We start from the raw sequence: 15,921 nt of genomic DNA, 5'->3' as shown, positions 1-15,921 counted from the left end.
GTACGGACAATATAATAAATCAAAGCTATGATTAGTACAGGAATAACTTATTTGCTGAAGATATTGGTTTAACTTTCTATAATCTACGAGTTGACTTTGTTTTACGTTGGTTTATGAATAAATTATTACCTAATAAAATGAATTAAAAGAAAAAGAAAACATGTCAAACTGACAAAATCTTACCTCTAAAGAGCAAGGAAGTGGTGTCATTCACTCGCCACTAGGGGCGCTATGGCACTTTCCTCTGGCGCCGGTTGTTTTGAATGTAGCCACCAGCGGTGCATCATGGGATACAAAATGTGTAAAAAGATGGCTAGCTGCTGCTAATTCGCCGGTGATAACTGTAAATAAATATCAATTGGACATTTTGCCACAGTAGTGTTTGTGTTAATAATTATATGACGTCCTAACTGTAGTAACTTGTCGTTATGGTGAGTACGGGAACTATTGTTTAACCCGCACAGCTGTAGCTTTAGCTTTAGCCTATCGTAGCTCTTGTACTGTAGCACCAACTGAAAATACATTTAACGAATTAAAGTCTCTTATGTGTGTTATTTGTGCAGCTTTTTAGACCACTAAGTTGAACTTCATTGTGTGTAATTTTATATTACTTGAAGAATATGTTCAGTTTTAATACAAATGTGTTTCCTGATTTGTCTAATGTGCAGCCATGTACAAACTATGAAGATTTTGTTTGTGTTTCTAGTCAACCAGAACGGAACACAGGGTGTCCAGTTCCTCATCCAGAACAGATGAAAGAACGAGGTCAAGGAGCAGAGGCAGGTTACTTTCTCCGTCATTTCATTATCACCCTGTGGCTAAATATGGAGATACAAGCCAACTTACTACATCTTTCTACTTCTGTTTTCATTATGAGATGCGTTTTGAAGATTTTGGGGTTTGATTCTTTTGTTCTTCATTTAGCAATTTATATTACAAACTGTAGAAAGGCCAAAGAAGGAGAGAAGTTGAAGGTGCATAGTATTTTTTTTAGTATTTATTTATTTCAAACAGGTTTTTGCTGTTCATCCATCCATCAGTTTGTGTCTCCACCTGTTCATTGATTTGTTTGTTAATCTGTCCATTAATGCATGTTTGTCATCTACAAGTTTATTCATCTGGTCATCTATTTATTTTTGTCAGTCATTCACCAGTTTGTCCATCTCTTAATTTTCCAGGTTCCATATGTATGATCTTGACATCTGTAGAAATTGCTGCAATAAATTAATTGTGAAGTTTTTTTATTTAATTTAAAAGAAAAAAAAAAACATTTAAAGAAAACTTAGGATATTTGAGTTTTGAAAAGTATGGAATTCTGAAAAATGCTTGGGAACCCTGAATAGTTGCAAAAATGAAATGAAGTGTGGTTTAGAGGTGGTGTAAAAAAAGAAACAGGAGGCAGAGCAGAACATTTTGATATTTAACATTAAAAGGAATGTAAAACAATTCAGGCTTCACTGTTGGAAGGCAAAGTTAAAGAGGCAAAGCTTCTACGTATGCATACGAGGGACTGTTGATGTATTGGACAAAAAACATTGAAGAAAAATAGGAAACTCACAGAGGAGGTTAATAGATTATTTGAAGGAGGATGTGACAGATGAAATTCTTAGGGATGGATGAATTATGTTTTTGTTGCTGATTTCCCTCTCTTTCTGTTTTGTTTTGTTTTTTTTAGGAAGAGAAAAAAGAAAGCGTGAACGGAGTCGCAGCAGATCGTCTTCATCTTCTAGCTTGTCATCGTCACCCTCCTCTTCCTCCTCCACTTCTTCCAGCTCCTCAGATCCATCACATTCATCAAGCAGCAGCAGAAGTAGCTCTAGCAGCAGTGGTAAGTGTGACTAAAAATGTCCAAGCTTTAATTGATATTCTTTTTTAACTTTTTGATAAATTTAATATTAAGTAATTTTGAAATAAATCCAGAAAATAGAAAAATGTGTTTTGCACATAACAGAGGATGTGATATACCCTCAGAAATGGGTATGGTTTACCAGTGTTGTTGAACATTTTTATCTGATTAATAACTTATTACTGTGTTGTTATCAATGCAATTAATACAAATCAGGTTCTAAGTGATAGACCAAAGTTTGATGGAGACATATATATAATTTTATCAATTGCAGATGGTCTGGTTTAGGAATGAATGTTTGTTTCTGAATGTCAAAACTCAAACTTTATGTACCAGACAATATGTTTGTGTTAGGGTAATGTTTTTGTATTGCTTTCAGACTCTCGCAGTAAATCCAGAAAGCAGTCCAAAAGAAGAAAAAAGGAGAAGCACAAAAAAGTAACAAAAACATGTTGCTTTTTTCCTTGAGTTAATTCTTTATATTTAAAAGAAAAATATATTTTCCTTTTAAATGCATAACTTAGTTTCCTTGTGTTTTGCAACAGAAAGGGAAGAAAGAGAAAAAGCAAAAGCGTAAAAAAGACAAGAAGGCAAAAGGAGAGGATGACAAATCAGGACCGGTTCAGATCTCTAAGGTAGCAAAGATTTTTTTGTACTTAAATGTTCATAATGTGACATTTTGAAATGTAAAAAAATGTAAGAACCCTGGTAACAAAACGAAGGATTTAAGTCCACTTAAAAAAAGCAGGATTCAGTTCTAAAAATATTTTTATTCACCCCTTTTATTCATGATTAAAATCTTTACAGCTTCAGAACAATTGAAGTTCAGTTTATGATTGATAATGATTGAATAGTTGATCAATTCAAACCTTTTAATTGATCACTTTTAGGTCTATGAAACTATATCTATTTCCTTTTAATATGTTTTTTTTAGTGTTTTCATTTAGTTATTTTCTTCTTTCAGTATTTGAAAGACAGAAAAAAAGGAAAGTACAGCATGATTTCAGGGAAGAAGATAAAGATGAAAGTAAAGAAGTCGAAAAAAGACAAACAGGTAATCATTTTTCCCCCCCCCCATAATTAAAGGAAATAAAAGACACTTTTCTTGAGTTTTTTAATTTGATGTTTTTTGTTGTCTTGGTGTGAAATTTGTGTGTAACAGCGGGATAAAAATCGAGCAGAGCTGCTGGAGTTCTTGAACTCAACCCTGTGAAGCCGCCATGGACGCCCCTCTTGTTGGTCATAGACGTCAGCGTCCACAGAACTCAGGAAATGGCTCCTCCTGCTTCCCTGGAGCAGACAAACGAGTTTTCTGAAGGAGAGGCGATGAACTGAAGTAACTTTTTTCCACCACACAGGGGCAGCAGCGAGCTGGAGTCAGTGCATTCGGTTCACTACCTACATTTCCTTCACCTTGTCGCTGTGCAGGTGGCTACCTTGAGTCCAATGTAAGAACTGTTATGTAGAAAATTTTGTTTGTGATCAGATGGTATTTGTTGACTATGCTTTAGGTTGAAACACCATTTAAACATGAAATCTACCAGTTCAGTCTGGACAGTCGAAACACAAGTCGAACACAAACCTGTCTGTGTCATTTAAATGTCTGCATCGTGTGCAAATATCTTTTCAGGGCTTGACATCTTTTTCTGTTCATAATTAAAAAAGAAATCTAAGGTTTTAACTATATATTTTTTTTAAATATGCTGTCCAACTCTATTTAAGGAGACGAATCATTAAGTTTTTGATGTAAATTCTGGCTTTAGGAGCCAAAGTGTTTTCAGTTTATTCTAAAATAAGATTTTTTTTTGTTTATTCTTTTTATTCTGAGGATGGAGCAGTGCATAGGATTCAGTAGCATTAGTAGGTCTAACCTATTAATGCTCATTATTTCTCGTATGTGTCTGTTTTAAAAATGGTGGTAAAACAATTGCTTTTCTTTATACAAAACCAGTTTGAGTCCATGTTTGTATGACGGTGTGTACAGATCCATTTGACAGAAGGACATCAAATACCACTGAAGAGATTTTACTCAAAAAAAAAAAAACATTTTATTGAATATTTCTGGGGGATCTTTTCTTCCTTTTAAACCCTCTTGAAAATAAAAGCGCAGGAGGAAAAGCTTTCAGGTGTCTAACCTTGGATAATGCATTCCACTGTTCAGTCCTGCTGTTTTGACACACAGAGGATGACTCACTGTTTGAATCATATGGAAACGAACTGCGTCCCTCCTACAGAAACATTTTGCACTTTAAAGCCGTTTTATACATTCCCACATTTAGTTTCTCCGTCTTGACCAAGCAAGCAGCATCTTTTGCGTCAAAAAAAGAAAAAAAACTTTTAATTACTTTGACAATTTTTAAATAATACTATTAGGCTGCAGTATAAATATGCCTCAATGCTTTGATGCCAAATTTCTACAAAATAAGAGACATCACTGCAGAAGATAATCTCAGGCAACTTATTAACTGCTTCAAGTACTGAAAACATGGTTGAGAGAAAAGAGAACATCCTGCCTTGGCCTTGAACGTGTTAGACATAAAGTCTCATCAGTCCACATTTTGTTCACACGCCCACCATCAGACCACTCTGCTGCTGCTGCTGCTGCTGGTTCCTTTATATCTAAAGTCGGGCATGCTCCACACCCTCTGCGACCTCTCGTCCCGCTCCATCCCCTTCTCCACGTCCTCAGAGACGGTTTTGAGGTCGCTCAACCCCGTCCCGTTGCCCACCCCGGCGGTGAGGCCCGTCGTGCTTCCAAACGGGTTGATCTTGATCTTCGACCTGAAGTTCATGCTCATGGCTCGCTTGTTGTTCCACTGGCGAGCCAGCCGCTGCGCCTCCTGCTCCTCCTTCAGCTGATCCAGAACCTCCAGCAGGACGGCCCGGAAGTGGCCCGACACCTCGTGCGGCTCGGGCTCGTTGGCCTGCATGGCATCCCTGAACCTGTGAGGAGAAATGAAGAAACCAGGAACTGGTCAGAATACAAAAGGAGAGAAATCTGGTGGTTAGATACTCGTTCTGATTACTTAATGTGTCGATTTGCTTAATATTCAGTCTTGAAAAAGCAGTTGGTGCTTAAAAAGTATTGTCATGTCGCAGCTTCAAACGTTAATGTATTTAAAGTACATTTTAAGTTATACACTAGCCTTACCATTTTTTTTATGGGATAATCTCATAAACAAACAAATGTGCAATAAAAATCCTTCCTCAGGCAACAAAGCTGAAAGATTTCCATTAATATTCAACTGCCAAGATGAACTTTTTTTCAGAATAGGAAATGACAAATAAAGCGTACTTTTACATTTACTTTCAAACAACAACCAGTTAGTAAAATTTTAAAGGTCAAGACGATACTAGCAGAGTTAGGGTCATCAGTAGAGCTGATTGAGAAGTTTGCTTTTACTCAACAAATGTGTAAATATCACATTCATTCAAAGCTTTTAAAGGTGATTTTTTTTCTCTCAGGCTGGAACAACATTAATATTTCTTAAAAATTTTAATTTTAGTGTATATGCTAAATTTACTAGCAGCATTTTCTTATGCATACATACTTGTTAGTATTTGAATAGACATCTCTAACTAGACACCAGTCCTGCATAAATTCTGACTGGAGGTTTGACTCCTTACTGTTTAAATCAGAAATAGCAGGTCATTAAAATTATGTTGTTTTCCTACAATGGACCGAGCTTTTAAAAAGTTCATTAATTTTCAGCTGGGTGTAGATCAGAGCCAAACCAGAAGCTTAATTTACCTTAAACTACCAACTAAACTTGTGAAACCTGGTTACAGTTGGGTGTTTCTGACTGGATAATGAAACCGAAAATTTATTAAAACTGGTTTTAAAAAGCATCAAACTAAAATTAAGCTCTTGGATTAGCCCAGAAATCAATCCTGATGACAGTTTGTGGACTGCAAACAATTTAAATGAGCTATAAATATTTTCACTAGAAAACTGATCAAAGTTTTTCCAGAAGCTTATTGATGGTTTCAAAATGTCTGTGGTTTCTCTGTGACTTGTCAAACTAACCTTCATTCAAATCTTATTGGGGACTTTATATTTACATGAGCCTGTGTGCACAGTGTAATTAAGGAAAGAAGTTTAAAGAAAACCACAACCATAAATCTGAGCTTTACCGAGTTAAAAACTTGAAAACAGGGTTCACATACTGTCAAGTAAATACAGCGATCAGCAGTAATCCATAATCTCAACCACAAACAAGAACAGGATGAGTCACAGCTGCCAAGGTGTTCTCATTCAGGTAGATTTTAAACAAAACAGAAAATTAAACCTACTCACATGGTCCTATTGAGCGAAATTCTCAGCCAGGTTTGAACAGAAACATTAAAGTGATGAGAAACAAGGAACACAACATCTCGGGATAATAGTTATCCTCCCACCCACCTGTGTGAACGTTACACTCCTGCCAAGCTCCCAATTACCGCTCTGCCTCCCCACAGGAGATGGCTTTGCCTTAACGAGGCTTTAAGCGCAAGTTGCTTCTTCTGTTATGTGATATTTCTTCTTAACTCGCCCAACTGCAGCAGTTCTAAGAACAGAGTATTTCTTAAAAATTTTCCAAACCCTTTGTCCTTTGTTTTGGCTTTGCGGTATTTATAATTTACCAATTACATCAGAAATCACCTTCATTTGAAGGCTGAAACATTGTTCTATTCTCCTATTGGTAACAAATAGGTTAAAAGTTCATAAAAAGCAAACTATAACATGCTTGAATAGTTAATGTTATAATAACCGGTAAACAGTGAATAAATGAGCAAAAACAACATGGTGCAGGTGTTGTTTGCTCTAACAACACATCTGAGACGGCAGCAGCTTTCCAAGAACAGGTGGCGAGGTGAACTCAGAACATTTCTACTGCAGATTAACGCCTGGCAGACGACAGAGAAGAGAGGCACAATGATCAGTTCCCTCAAGTAATCTGATGCTTAGAGTTACTTAAAATGTTTCTGTTTATACAGGAAAAACACCACTGGGTTTTTATTTTGTAGCTCATCAGTTGAATTTCCCATTAATAGAGTTACAGTAGTTTCAGTTGTTTGGAAACTAACATTTTTTTTGCCACAAAAATGTTTTATCATTTTTGGCACAAATACTTGTGTCTCAGCAACATGAGAGTATTGTACTGCAAAAAAATAAATAAAAGCACTGATAAAAGATCAAACTCTATTTTAACTCATATTAAACATGTTTTCATCTTCATGTATTATGGTACTATATAGACAAAACTGCTGATTTGTTAAATAGTTTTATCAATGCTTTCTGTCATATCTGGCCCTTTAAAGACATTCTTTTTTTTTTTTTTTAACTTTATTATTATTTTTTTTTTACAACACATGTTCAAGGTTACATTCTTCCGTCTCTTACTGACATTTGTCATCTGCATTACAACTTGGCAACAGGAGATGAGACAGTAGGTGTTCTTAACAAATGTAATAATGATTACAAAACAACAAAACAAAATCAACAGACAGATAACAGCAAAATAAAATAAATACAAAACATACGATTAAATCCTCCCTGAGTTAAAGTGGTTCCCACCATGGTATTTTAGACCGACCCAAGAGAACATACAAGTGCAAAAGGGCAATCCTGTAATTGTGTCACTGAAATAATAACGGTATGACAGAGCTCCACCTTATATTAACAACTATTTTTTGAAGCCTTAAGGAATATGTGATTTCTTCCATCAAATGAATGTCCCAAACTTTTTGTATCCATGTGTTATATGTAGGAGGTCCTGGCTTCAGCCATCTGATAGTTATGCATTTCAATGCTGCTGTGAGCAAGATTCTTAGAAGATATCTATCATCCTTCCTGTCCAATCCATCGGGTATTACTCCCAAAATTGCCACCAAGGGGGTTTTTGGAACATTTCTTCTGAAAATTACCTTGAGAGCTTCAAAAATGTCCTCCCAGAATACATTTAGTTTAGGACAAGCCCAAAAGATATGAGTATGATTTGCATTCTGCGTCCCACAGTTTCTCCAGCATGGACTGGGTTGTGTTGGGTTCATTTTACTGGTTATTGCTGGTGTTCTGAAAAACCAGACTATTACTTTCCATTTGAATTCTCTCCATGTATTAGAATTTGTTGTTAATTGTGCTTCAGTACATATTTCTTCCCATGTGTCTCCTGCTATTGATCCTGCAATTCAGTCTCCCATTTATGCTTTATGTTTGTGGAATCGTGCACATTTATGGACAGAAACAGGTCATATATTTTACTAATTACTTTATCATTTCCCTTTCCCCTTTGTATGTCCATTAGGAAATTTTCTATAGGTGTAGATTCAAGAAGTTTAGTCCAATTGTTGTGTGTCGTCACAAAGGTTCTAAGTTGTAAGTATCTATAGAAGTCCGTCTTAGGGAGGCCAAATTCACTTTTTATCTGTTCAAAGGTTTTGAAATTCCCCTTATTAATTAATTAGTGGATATGAGATAGCCCATAATTAGACCAGTTTTTGAACCCAGAATCTAAGTTGTTCGGTGTAAATGTCTTCATATATCCTATATTTGATAAAAGTGAAATCTGTTTTGATAATTTAAAAGTCGATTGTATTTTGTTCCAAACTTTGAGGGTGTTTTTTGTCCAGATTGTCATTTCCTTTGCAGGAGTATCTAAGAAAGGTAATGTTTGTAGTGGTATTGAGCACCTGCTTTCCTCTATTTCCAGCCAACGAGTATCTGCACTATTCTGTAGCCATACTAATAAGGGTTTAAGTTGTGCAGCCCAGTAATAATATTTGAAGTTTGGGAGTTTGAGGCCCCCTTTGGGTTTAGGTAACTGCAGGGTTTTCAATCTGATTCTAGGTTGCCTTTTTTGCCAAATGAATCCAGTTATCATTTTATCTAAAGTGTCAAAGGTAGATTTGGGAATCTCCACCGGTAGCATCTGGAAGAGATAGAGTAGTCTCGGTAAAACGTTCATACGGATACTTTCAACACGCCCTATCAGAGAGATAGGGAGTGTATCCCAACGCTCCAGGTCATTTTTAATGACTCGTAGAAGTTTGCTATAGTTTGCCTCATAGAGGTCACATAGAAGTGGAGGTATTTGAATACCCAGATATTTGATACCGTTCTTGGGCCACTTACAGCCACTCTGTACTTTTATGAAATCTGAAATTGTGCCATTTACATCCATAGCTTCTGTCTTTTCTATGTTGATTTTGTAGCCTGAGTAAAATCCATATTGAGAGATGAGCTCTTTCAGGTGGGGGATTGTTGATTTAGGTTCCGTCAAATACAATAATACATCATCAGCATATAATGAGATTTTGTGAAAGACATTCTTGATCTTGATTTAACTTAAAATGAAAATTAGTTTGACACCCTGAAGGTGTAAAACTTTTTCTAGAAAAAATATGGATTTCAATTTTTTAAAATTCAAAAAAAATATTTTTATAAATTTTAGAAGTTTTTTTTCTAGAAAATTCCTGAGATTAATCTAAATTTCCAATTTTTTTGTCAAAAATTTTCTCTTCCTTTATTTTTCTATCCACAATGGCCTTATATGTCATCATAATAGAGAAATACCCCAAAATACTTGCAGCTGTTGCACCAAAAAGTCTTTCTAAAAAGACTCTTAAATACAAACTTGCGTACCATTACCGTTTTTTTTCTAATTTGTAAATGCTGTAAACAAAACCAAGTTTCAGACAATCACCCAACCTTATTGCTGATATTTTTCATTAGATCTCAGAATGTTTATTTATTTTGCAGTTAAAAAAAAAAAGCCGTTGTAAAATTTTGTGGCATTTTTTGACTCCCTTACTTGAGGATGACCAGGCCGCAGCAGGAGGGCGGCACCTTGGAGCAGAGGTCCTCCAGGGCCAGCCGCTCCCCGGTGCTGATGTTAAAGGAGGAGCGAGGCGTGCTGGCCAGCCAGCTGTAATCCACCCCGGTCTTCAAGCGCCGGTACTCGTTCTCCCTCTCCGTCTGCAGCCGCTCTGCTTCCTTCAGCTGCCAGCTGAACTCCAGCATCAGGGTGTCGGAGACGACGTCGGCCGGGTCCCTGCGGGGGCTCCGCTGGTACGGCTCGTTCCAGTTGAACCAGGAGGCCATGGACCTGCCCTCCGTCACCGTCTCCTGGAGGATAAAAATGATGGAAAGTTACCACCTACATGGTTTATTCTCTTATTGGCAACAAAATAAATGCTTTTTCCTTTTCTTTTTTTTTTAGCTCTTGGAAAATCTGTAGCATAAAAGTTACAGTTCTGATTTGCTTTTCACCGATCTCAACTAATTATGTCGAAGGAGTTGAGATACCAAAAGTTAAGTTTTAGGGTGTTCCTATTGGTGAACATTTTTCATGGAAGTCTTACATAAACCTTATAAAAGTTAAAATATCCAAAACCATTTTTGTTTTAAATAAGATAAAGTAATTACTGAACAAAAAGGCTTTGCATATTCTGTATAACTTAACTGATTATTCTATATCTGACATGTTGTGTGGAAGTAGTACCTGTAAAACATATATAGATTAGAGTTTTCTTTTAAATTAACAATGTGTGAATGCAGCAAAAAAGTGCTTGGTAAAGAACTATACAAGTGCAAAAAAATTACCATTTCTGAGTTAAATAGCTAATTTTATTTTGATGTGAATAGGGAGATATTCTAAATTTATTCCTCTTTCTGCTCCTTTTCATTCAGGATTTCTTTAAAATTGTTCCATAAACTAGTCATATTTATTATTGAATGAATGAAATCAAATATAAAATGAAAATGTTTTTAAGAGTTTGCTATAATCAGGTTTATAACTATTGTTTATACAGCTATTGGCCGTAAAAAAAATTTTTTTTAAAAAACCTGAATTTTTGTGACTCTTAAAGTAATTTGTCACAAGCAAATTAAACTTTAGCAGCTCTGTACTGTTAAAGTGATGGTTGCTCTCATGCATTATGGTCGTATTTACTACGGTAAAATTCTGGCAAACGTTGCTGCGGGTATTTTGCCGTAAATCATACAATTTGCTTTTGTAACACTGCAGAGAAACGCCTTCTCCAACCCAGAATGATAGAATTTTATTCATGCAAAACACTTTTGTTTTGCAGGTTGTTTTTAACACATTTTCCTGGCAGAACCTTTTTCTTGCATGGCATTAAGTGATGAACACCATACAGAGTAGAGTAGTACAGGCTTTCACTCCTGAACCACTTCCCATGAAGCTCTTAGTGAATTAGAAAACTGGTATCTCAGATCTAGTAGCCGTAGCAGCGATTACTCCTCATATAAGGTAGTTTTGATGCTAATTGAGGAATCCTGGAAGATCTGTTAAGACAAAATGACAATAATCAAGAAAATTGCATCTCTATTATAAAAATCAGCCTGCTGCTTGTATTAGAAGAGTGATTTCAGGTGGACTCACAGCTTCACCTCTGCTTATGATAAATCTGAAAAGAAGTTAGATGTTTTAACGAATAGACACTTTTTTAAAAAATATGCAAATGCAGAGCATGAATATGCTTATAAAAATTTTTAAAAAGGACTGTGACTGGAAAATTGTTTTGGCACAAATTATTTAAATCTTATTACATAAAAAATAATCATAAAATAAGCAATTGTGTTGGTGTTTTTACTTTATTATTATTGCTCTAATTAATAGAATTTCCTTTATGTGAATTTTAATCATCTGACCAAAGTTCAACATCCTCCTTTTGATCCTCCAGTCTCTTTTTCTTCAACAGGTGTTGTATTTGCTTACAGCCATAATCAAGTCTTTCAATTGAGATTCTTTTGTTAGCGCAGGAAATAAATAAATAAAAACTGGAGTGCAGGCAGCTGATTGATGTGTAATGACTGAGATGAAAGATTTAATCAGGTACTACAATCACTGTGCTGCTCTATGTTGAGAGCTACAGCCTCTGATTATTCTTTGTGATGGTAAAAGGGGGAAAAGCAGTAGAGGTTTGAGCAATCTGTCCTGTTTTTAGACATGAATAAGTCCCAGCACTTTCTCTGTTGTTTTCATGAATTCTCAATGTAATCTAAAGACATAAACAAAACTCCTAGATGTGGCCTGTCCTCTTTTCTGTCTTCCTGTCATGCTCATGCTGTCGTCTAAACCACAGCTGCTCTTCACGCTTCACTCTGCTGCATTTTTTAGGGCTTGCAGGTCAGATTATCGTCAACATGCTCAGCTACAAGGTTTCCAAACAGACGAGGTGAGATTAGTGCCGCAGCCGCAGGTTTAGCAGAGAGGTGACTGACCCGTAAATATGGCGGCAGATCATTAGATGCCTTGTTGTCCTTTCATTTCAAATCATTTGAAAATCTGAACCAAACACTGTCCAGCATCTATAGAGAGATTTATGTAAGTTTTTCACCAAAAGTCTGAGAATCTGAAGGATCATTTTTCATTGTTTTGTGATTTGTTTACTTGCATTCTGTGTATACATCCAAAAGAATGGCAAGAAGATTTCCAAACAGACTTCTTAAACATTATAAAACATCTACAAAATTTTTATTTCATAGCAAAAAATATGTACTATTGAGGAAACAAAGTTTTTTGTCTTTATTGTCAAGCTTTACAATTTCTTGCAAATGAGAAAAATAGTGATTCTTTCCCTTAGTTGCTGCTAAAATACTTTAGTAAACAAGTAAATAAATAATTCAATTCAGTTCAACTTAGTCTATTATGAATATATTATGAATATATTATATATATTATATATATATATATATATATATATATATATATATATATATATATTATATATATAATATTCATATATATATATGAATATTCATATATATATATGAATATGAATAGTGCCATTTCAAAACAAATGCTGTGTCAAGGAACTTGGCAAAAAATTCTTTCAATTCAATTATATCATAGTTATTATACAGTACACTATTTTTCCCTTTCTTTTATTTTATCTTTTGTTTAATTTATATATCACTGCTTTGCTTATAAGACTAAAATCGTCTTCCAGCAGTTTTTCTAGTTTTCATTCTGTCTGTTAATGTGCAAAAAGTAAAATTATAATATTTTGAATTGCAAACGGCACATTATCCTTAATTAGTTATTCAAATACTGAGCCAACTAGTTATATCTTGCAACCTTTTGCAAATTCTTCATTTTTAACATAAAAAAAACCCAAAAATCAGCAAGTAACTAGAAATAAGTAAATCAGTCCATCCATCTCGAGCAATTACTGCAAAGATTTACTTTTTCTGATTTTCTCTTTCTAGTTTAAAAAAAAAAAAAAAAAGCTACAGCACCAAACTGGAAATGGGCGAATTTTCATAACACTGTCCTGTTTTTACTTTTCATTAAAAGAAAGGAAAAATATCTTTTAAATTTTGAAATAGAAAATCACCTTTCGTTTTTTTTTTTCTTTTCTTACCTTTGATTCTTGTTCTCAGGTTTGCTGTCCGGCTCCAGTGGGAATAAAATCACAGAGGGAAAAAAGTGTCAAAGTCGTCGGACATCAGCGAGGCAGCTGGGCAGCCTAAATAAAAACCAGAGACAGAAGAGAGATGCACTCTCTCTTCCCTCTCAGCGTTATCTCCACCTCTCTGAGCCTTCCTCTTCCTCGTCGTCTTCCTCCTCCCAGGAGCCTCTCTGGCCTGCCTTTACTTGTTGCAGGAGGTTGAGGGCACCATCTCCAAGGGGAGGCATTGGATCACGGCCCCCCAACGAAGTGCTTATGCAGCTTTTTACGATTCGCCGTTGCCATAGCAAAGCTCCTAAGCCTATTTGTCCGTGATAAGCTCCATCAGCTGTAAGGGAGCTGGAGAGCGATGAAGAGGCAGATAGTGAGAGAACAGAGTGGGCTGAGCGGTGAGATGGACAGAGAGACAGAAATTAAAGAAGTGTTGCTCTGAGGATGGAGTGAACGAACTGATGGTGGTTCAGTTTAGTTCAGTTTAGCAGCGAGAGGTCACCACACGTGAATTAACGAGCATCAGCGGTCCACGTGGTTTACAGCAGGGTCAGAAATGTGTGAACCGCTTCAGGAAATGTGTGTGTGATACAAATGATCGAATCCATTCTGAATGTGCAGTTGATGTGTAGGTGGATTTCAAGGTTTTGTGGCTTTACTCTGCGTGTAGGAGGGAGTAGCTAAGCTCAGACTCTTTCTCTCTTTCTTTGTTACTTTCAGCACATTTTCACTGTAACCTGAAAAATCCGAATCCCATCCTTACCACAACAAACCTCCTCTTCTGTTTTCTCGTTGGGTGACCTCCGAACTCTGGACAGTCACGAGAAACACTGAAAACATCCAGTTTCACAGTAAAAAAAAAAAAAATGTTTCCGATTGCAAAATAAGAGATCTAGAGAATGCATAAAACTATTTTTTTCCTGACTGAGCTTCATCTGAGGAAAAAGGTCAACGACTCAGAAGTTATCAGTGTCTTAGAAATGCAGTCAGGCAAAAATACAACATTCACTGTGGTTAGTGATCATAAGACTTGTTTTCTTTCTTTCTAGTTCTGAACAAAGTACTGCACTTCATTGGATAAACCTATATTCTATATTTGCTTAGAAGCAAGTATATAAACATTAAAATATTCATAACAATTCTTTGTATTTATTTGAAGCTCATTAGGGCTTCGAATGGGTTAGTTAGATGTTTTATATCCATATTTATGGTGGGTGGGAGAAGTTTTCATGTGGCAGTAAATTTATTTCATTTACACAATTCACTAAATGAAACACATTGTGTAGATTAATTACAAACCAACAAATGCATTCAAGGCTTTGTTTATGTTAATTAAGATGATTTTCCACTAACATCTAATGAAAACTGAACATTCAAGATTAAATTTAAAAATAATGTACAAAATGCACTTGATACAGAAATGTTTATCACCTCTATGTGGATATATATATAGAGAAAGAAACCTCACTGCACATTTTTGTATGTGCAGTGAGGTTTTAAACATAGTTCCTGCCATAATTGCTATTTATTCTGTTTACAAAGTACCAAAGTAATTAACTACAGAATGAGTTACAGTTACTGTCGGGTTTCTGTTACTTTTGGAGTAATGGCTTCTTTCTAGTCCATGTTAGCATTTGTTTCATTGTGAATAATGAAACTCTTATGCCAGCTACAGAAACAATGTCATTTGCTTTTATCAGAAGTTTATCAACCCATGACATCAGGAAAAGTCATCTTGGTTTATTTTGAAATTAATTCTTGGGGAAAATATTTATTAACTTACTTTAGGATTGAGCTAATAGTAAAACTTTTGGTAATCCAAACGTTTAGTCTAATTTCATGTCAAGTTGTGCATCCCTGTATGGAAACATCTGGTTTCAGTTGTAAATACAAATAATCTGACATTGCATCAGACTTGATTCTGAAGTGTAATAAGTTTGTGACAAATCTGCTGTGTCTGTAAAAGTGAATAATATGGACAGGCAGCAGAAAGCTGCCTGAAGGTGACAGATGGCCAGGTAAGCAGCCTCTGTAATCCAAACAGATGACAGTCTTAATCCTCTAAAGTGATTCCCTCCATCAGTGGCATGCTGCGCTCGCTGCTGTGGGGGGGGTCTCTGTGGTGCGTCATCAGCACTGATGTTATTCCAGAGTTTTGTCAGATCGGCTACGTGATCAGATGCATGTCTCTGCTCCTCCTCACGTGATCATATGTTTATCACCTTCACTGTGTGAATTGGATCATCAGCAAAACAGAAACTGCTGAATCGGAAGATTTCTGGTTTTCTTTTCACCCCTGGAAAACAGAAAACAGCATCTGAAATTAATTCATCATGGTGTGAAGTCCCAATTTTAGATTTAAGGATTAAGGTACTTTATTAAAAGGATATGTTATTGTTTCTTATTGAGTATGGACTGTGTTAAACTATCTCTAGTTGAAAATAATTCACATTTAAACTGGGAGGAATTCAACTGGGATGTTCTCCAGTCAACTTAGAGCACAATTTAAAATTTGTGAGACCTTTCTAATTTATGCTTTTGTTGTTAAAGCGGAAAAAAAGAACCATTGTAAATGTCAATGACATTTATTATGTAAACCATTACATATGAACTGAGCTAAAGTATTTGATATTGATTAATAACATCTGTCTTTCTGTTACATAGAA

General features: G+C 35.7%; 2 protein-coding genes across 2 annotated transcripts; one reads left to right on the top strand and one right to left on the bottom strand.

Annotated features, from left to right (window-relative positions):
* The first annotated feature begins 264 nt into the window (after positions 1-264).
* LOC102221651 (ADP-ribosylation factor-like protein 6-interacting protein 4) lies at positions 265-3,969 on the top strand. The gene is made up of 7 exons (XM_023347216.1): positions 265-431; positions 707-779; positions 1,676-1,828; positions 2,226-2,284; positions 2,392-2,481; positions 2,811-2,900; positions 3,009-3,969. The coding sequence occupies exons 1-7, from the start codon at positions 429-431 to the stop codon at positions 3,057-3,059; spliced, it is 519 nt and encodes a 172-aa protein (XP_023202984.1). The 5' UTR covers positions 265-428; the 3' UTR covers positions 3,060-3,969.
* Positions 3,970-4,061: 92 nt separating this feature from the next.
* On the bottom strand, positions 4,062-13,706 carry rd3 (retinal degeneration 3). The gene is made up of 3 exons (XM_005803161.2): positions 13,217-13,706; positions 9,640-9,953; positions 4,062-4,789 (listed from the first exon to the last, which is right to left on the bottom strand). The coding sequence occupies exons 2-3, from the start codon at positions 9,927-9,929 to the stop codon at positions 4,423-4,425; spliced, it is 657 nt and encodes a 218-aa protein (XP_005803218.1). The 5' UTR covers positions 9,930-9,953; positions 13,217-13,706; the 3' UTR covers positions 4,062-4,422.
* Positions 13,707-15,921: the final 2,215 nt, after the last annotated feature.

Source organism: Xiphophorus maculatus, chromosome 15, assembly GCF_002775205.1.
Source record: "Xiphophorus maculatus strain JP 163 A chromosome 15, X_maculatus-5.0-male, whole genome shotgun sequence".
NCBI lineage: Eukaryota > Metazoa > Chordata > Actinopteri > Cyprinodontiformes > Poeciliidae > Xiphophorus > Xiphophorus maculatus.
Note: the sequence above shows the minus strand (reverse complement) of the source record. Positions and strands in the feature narration are given on the sequence as shown.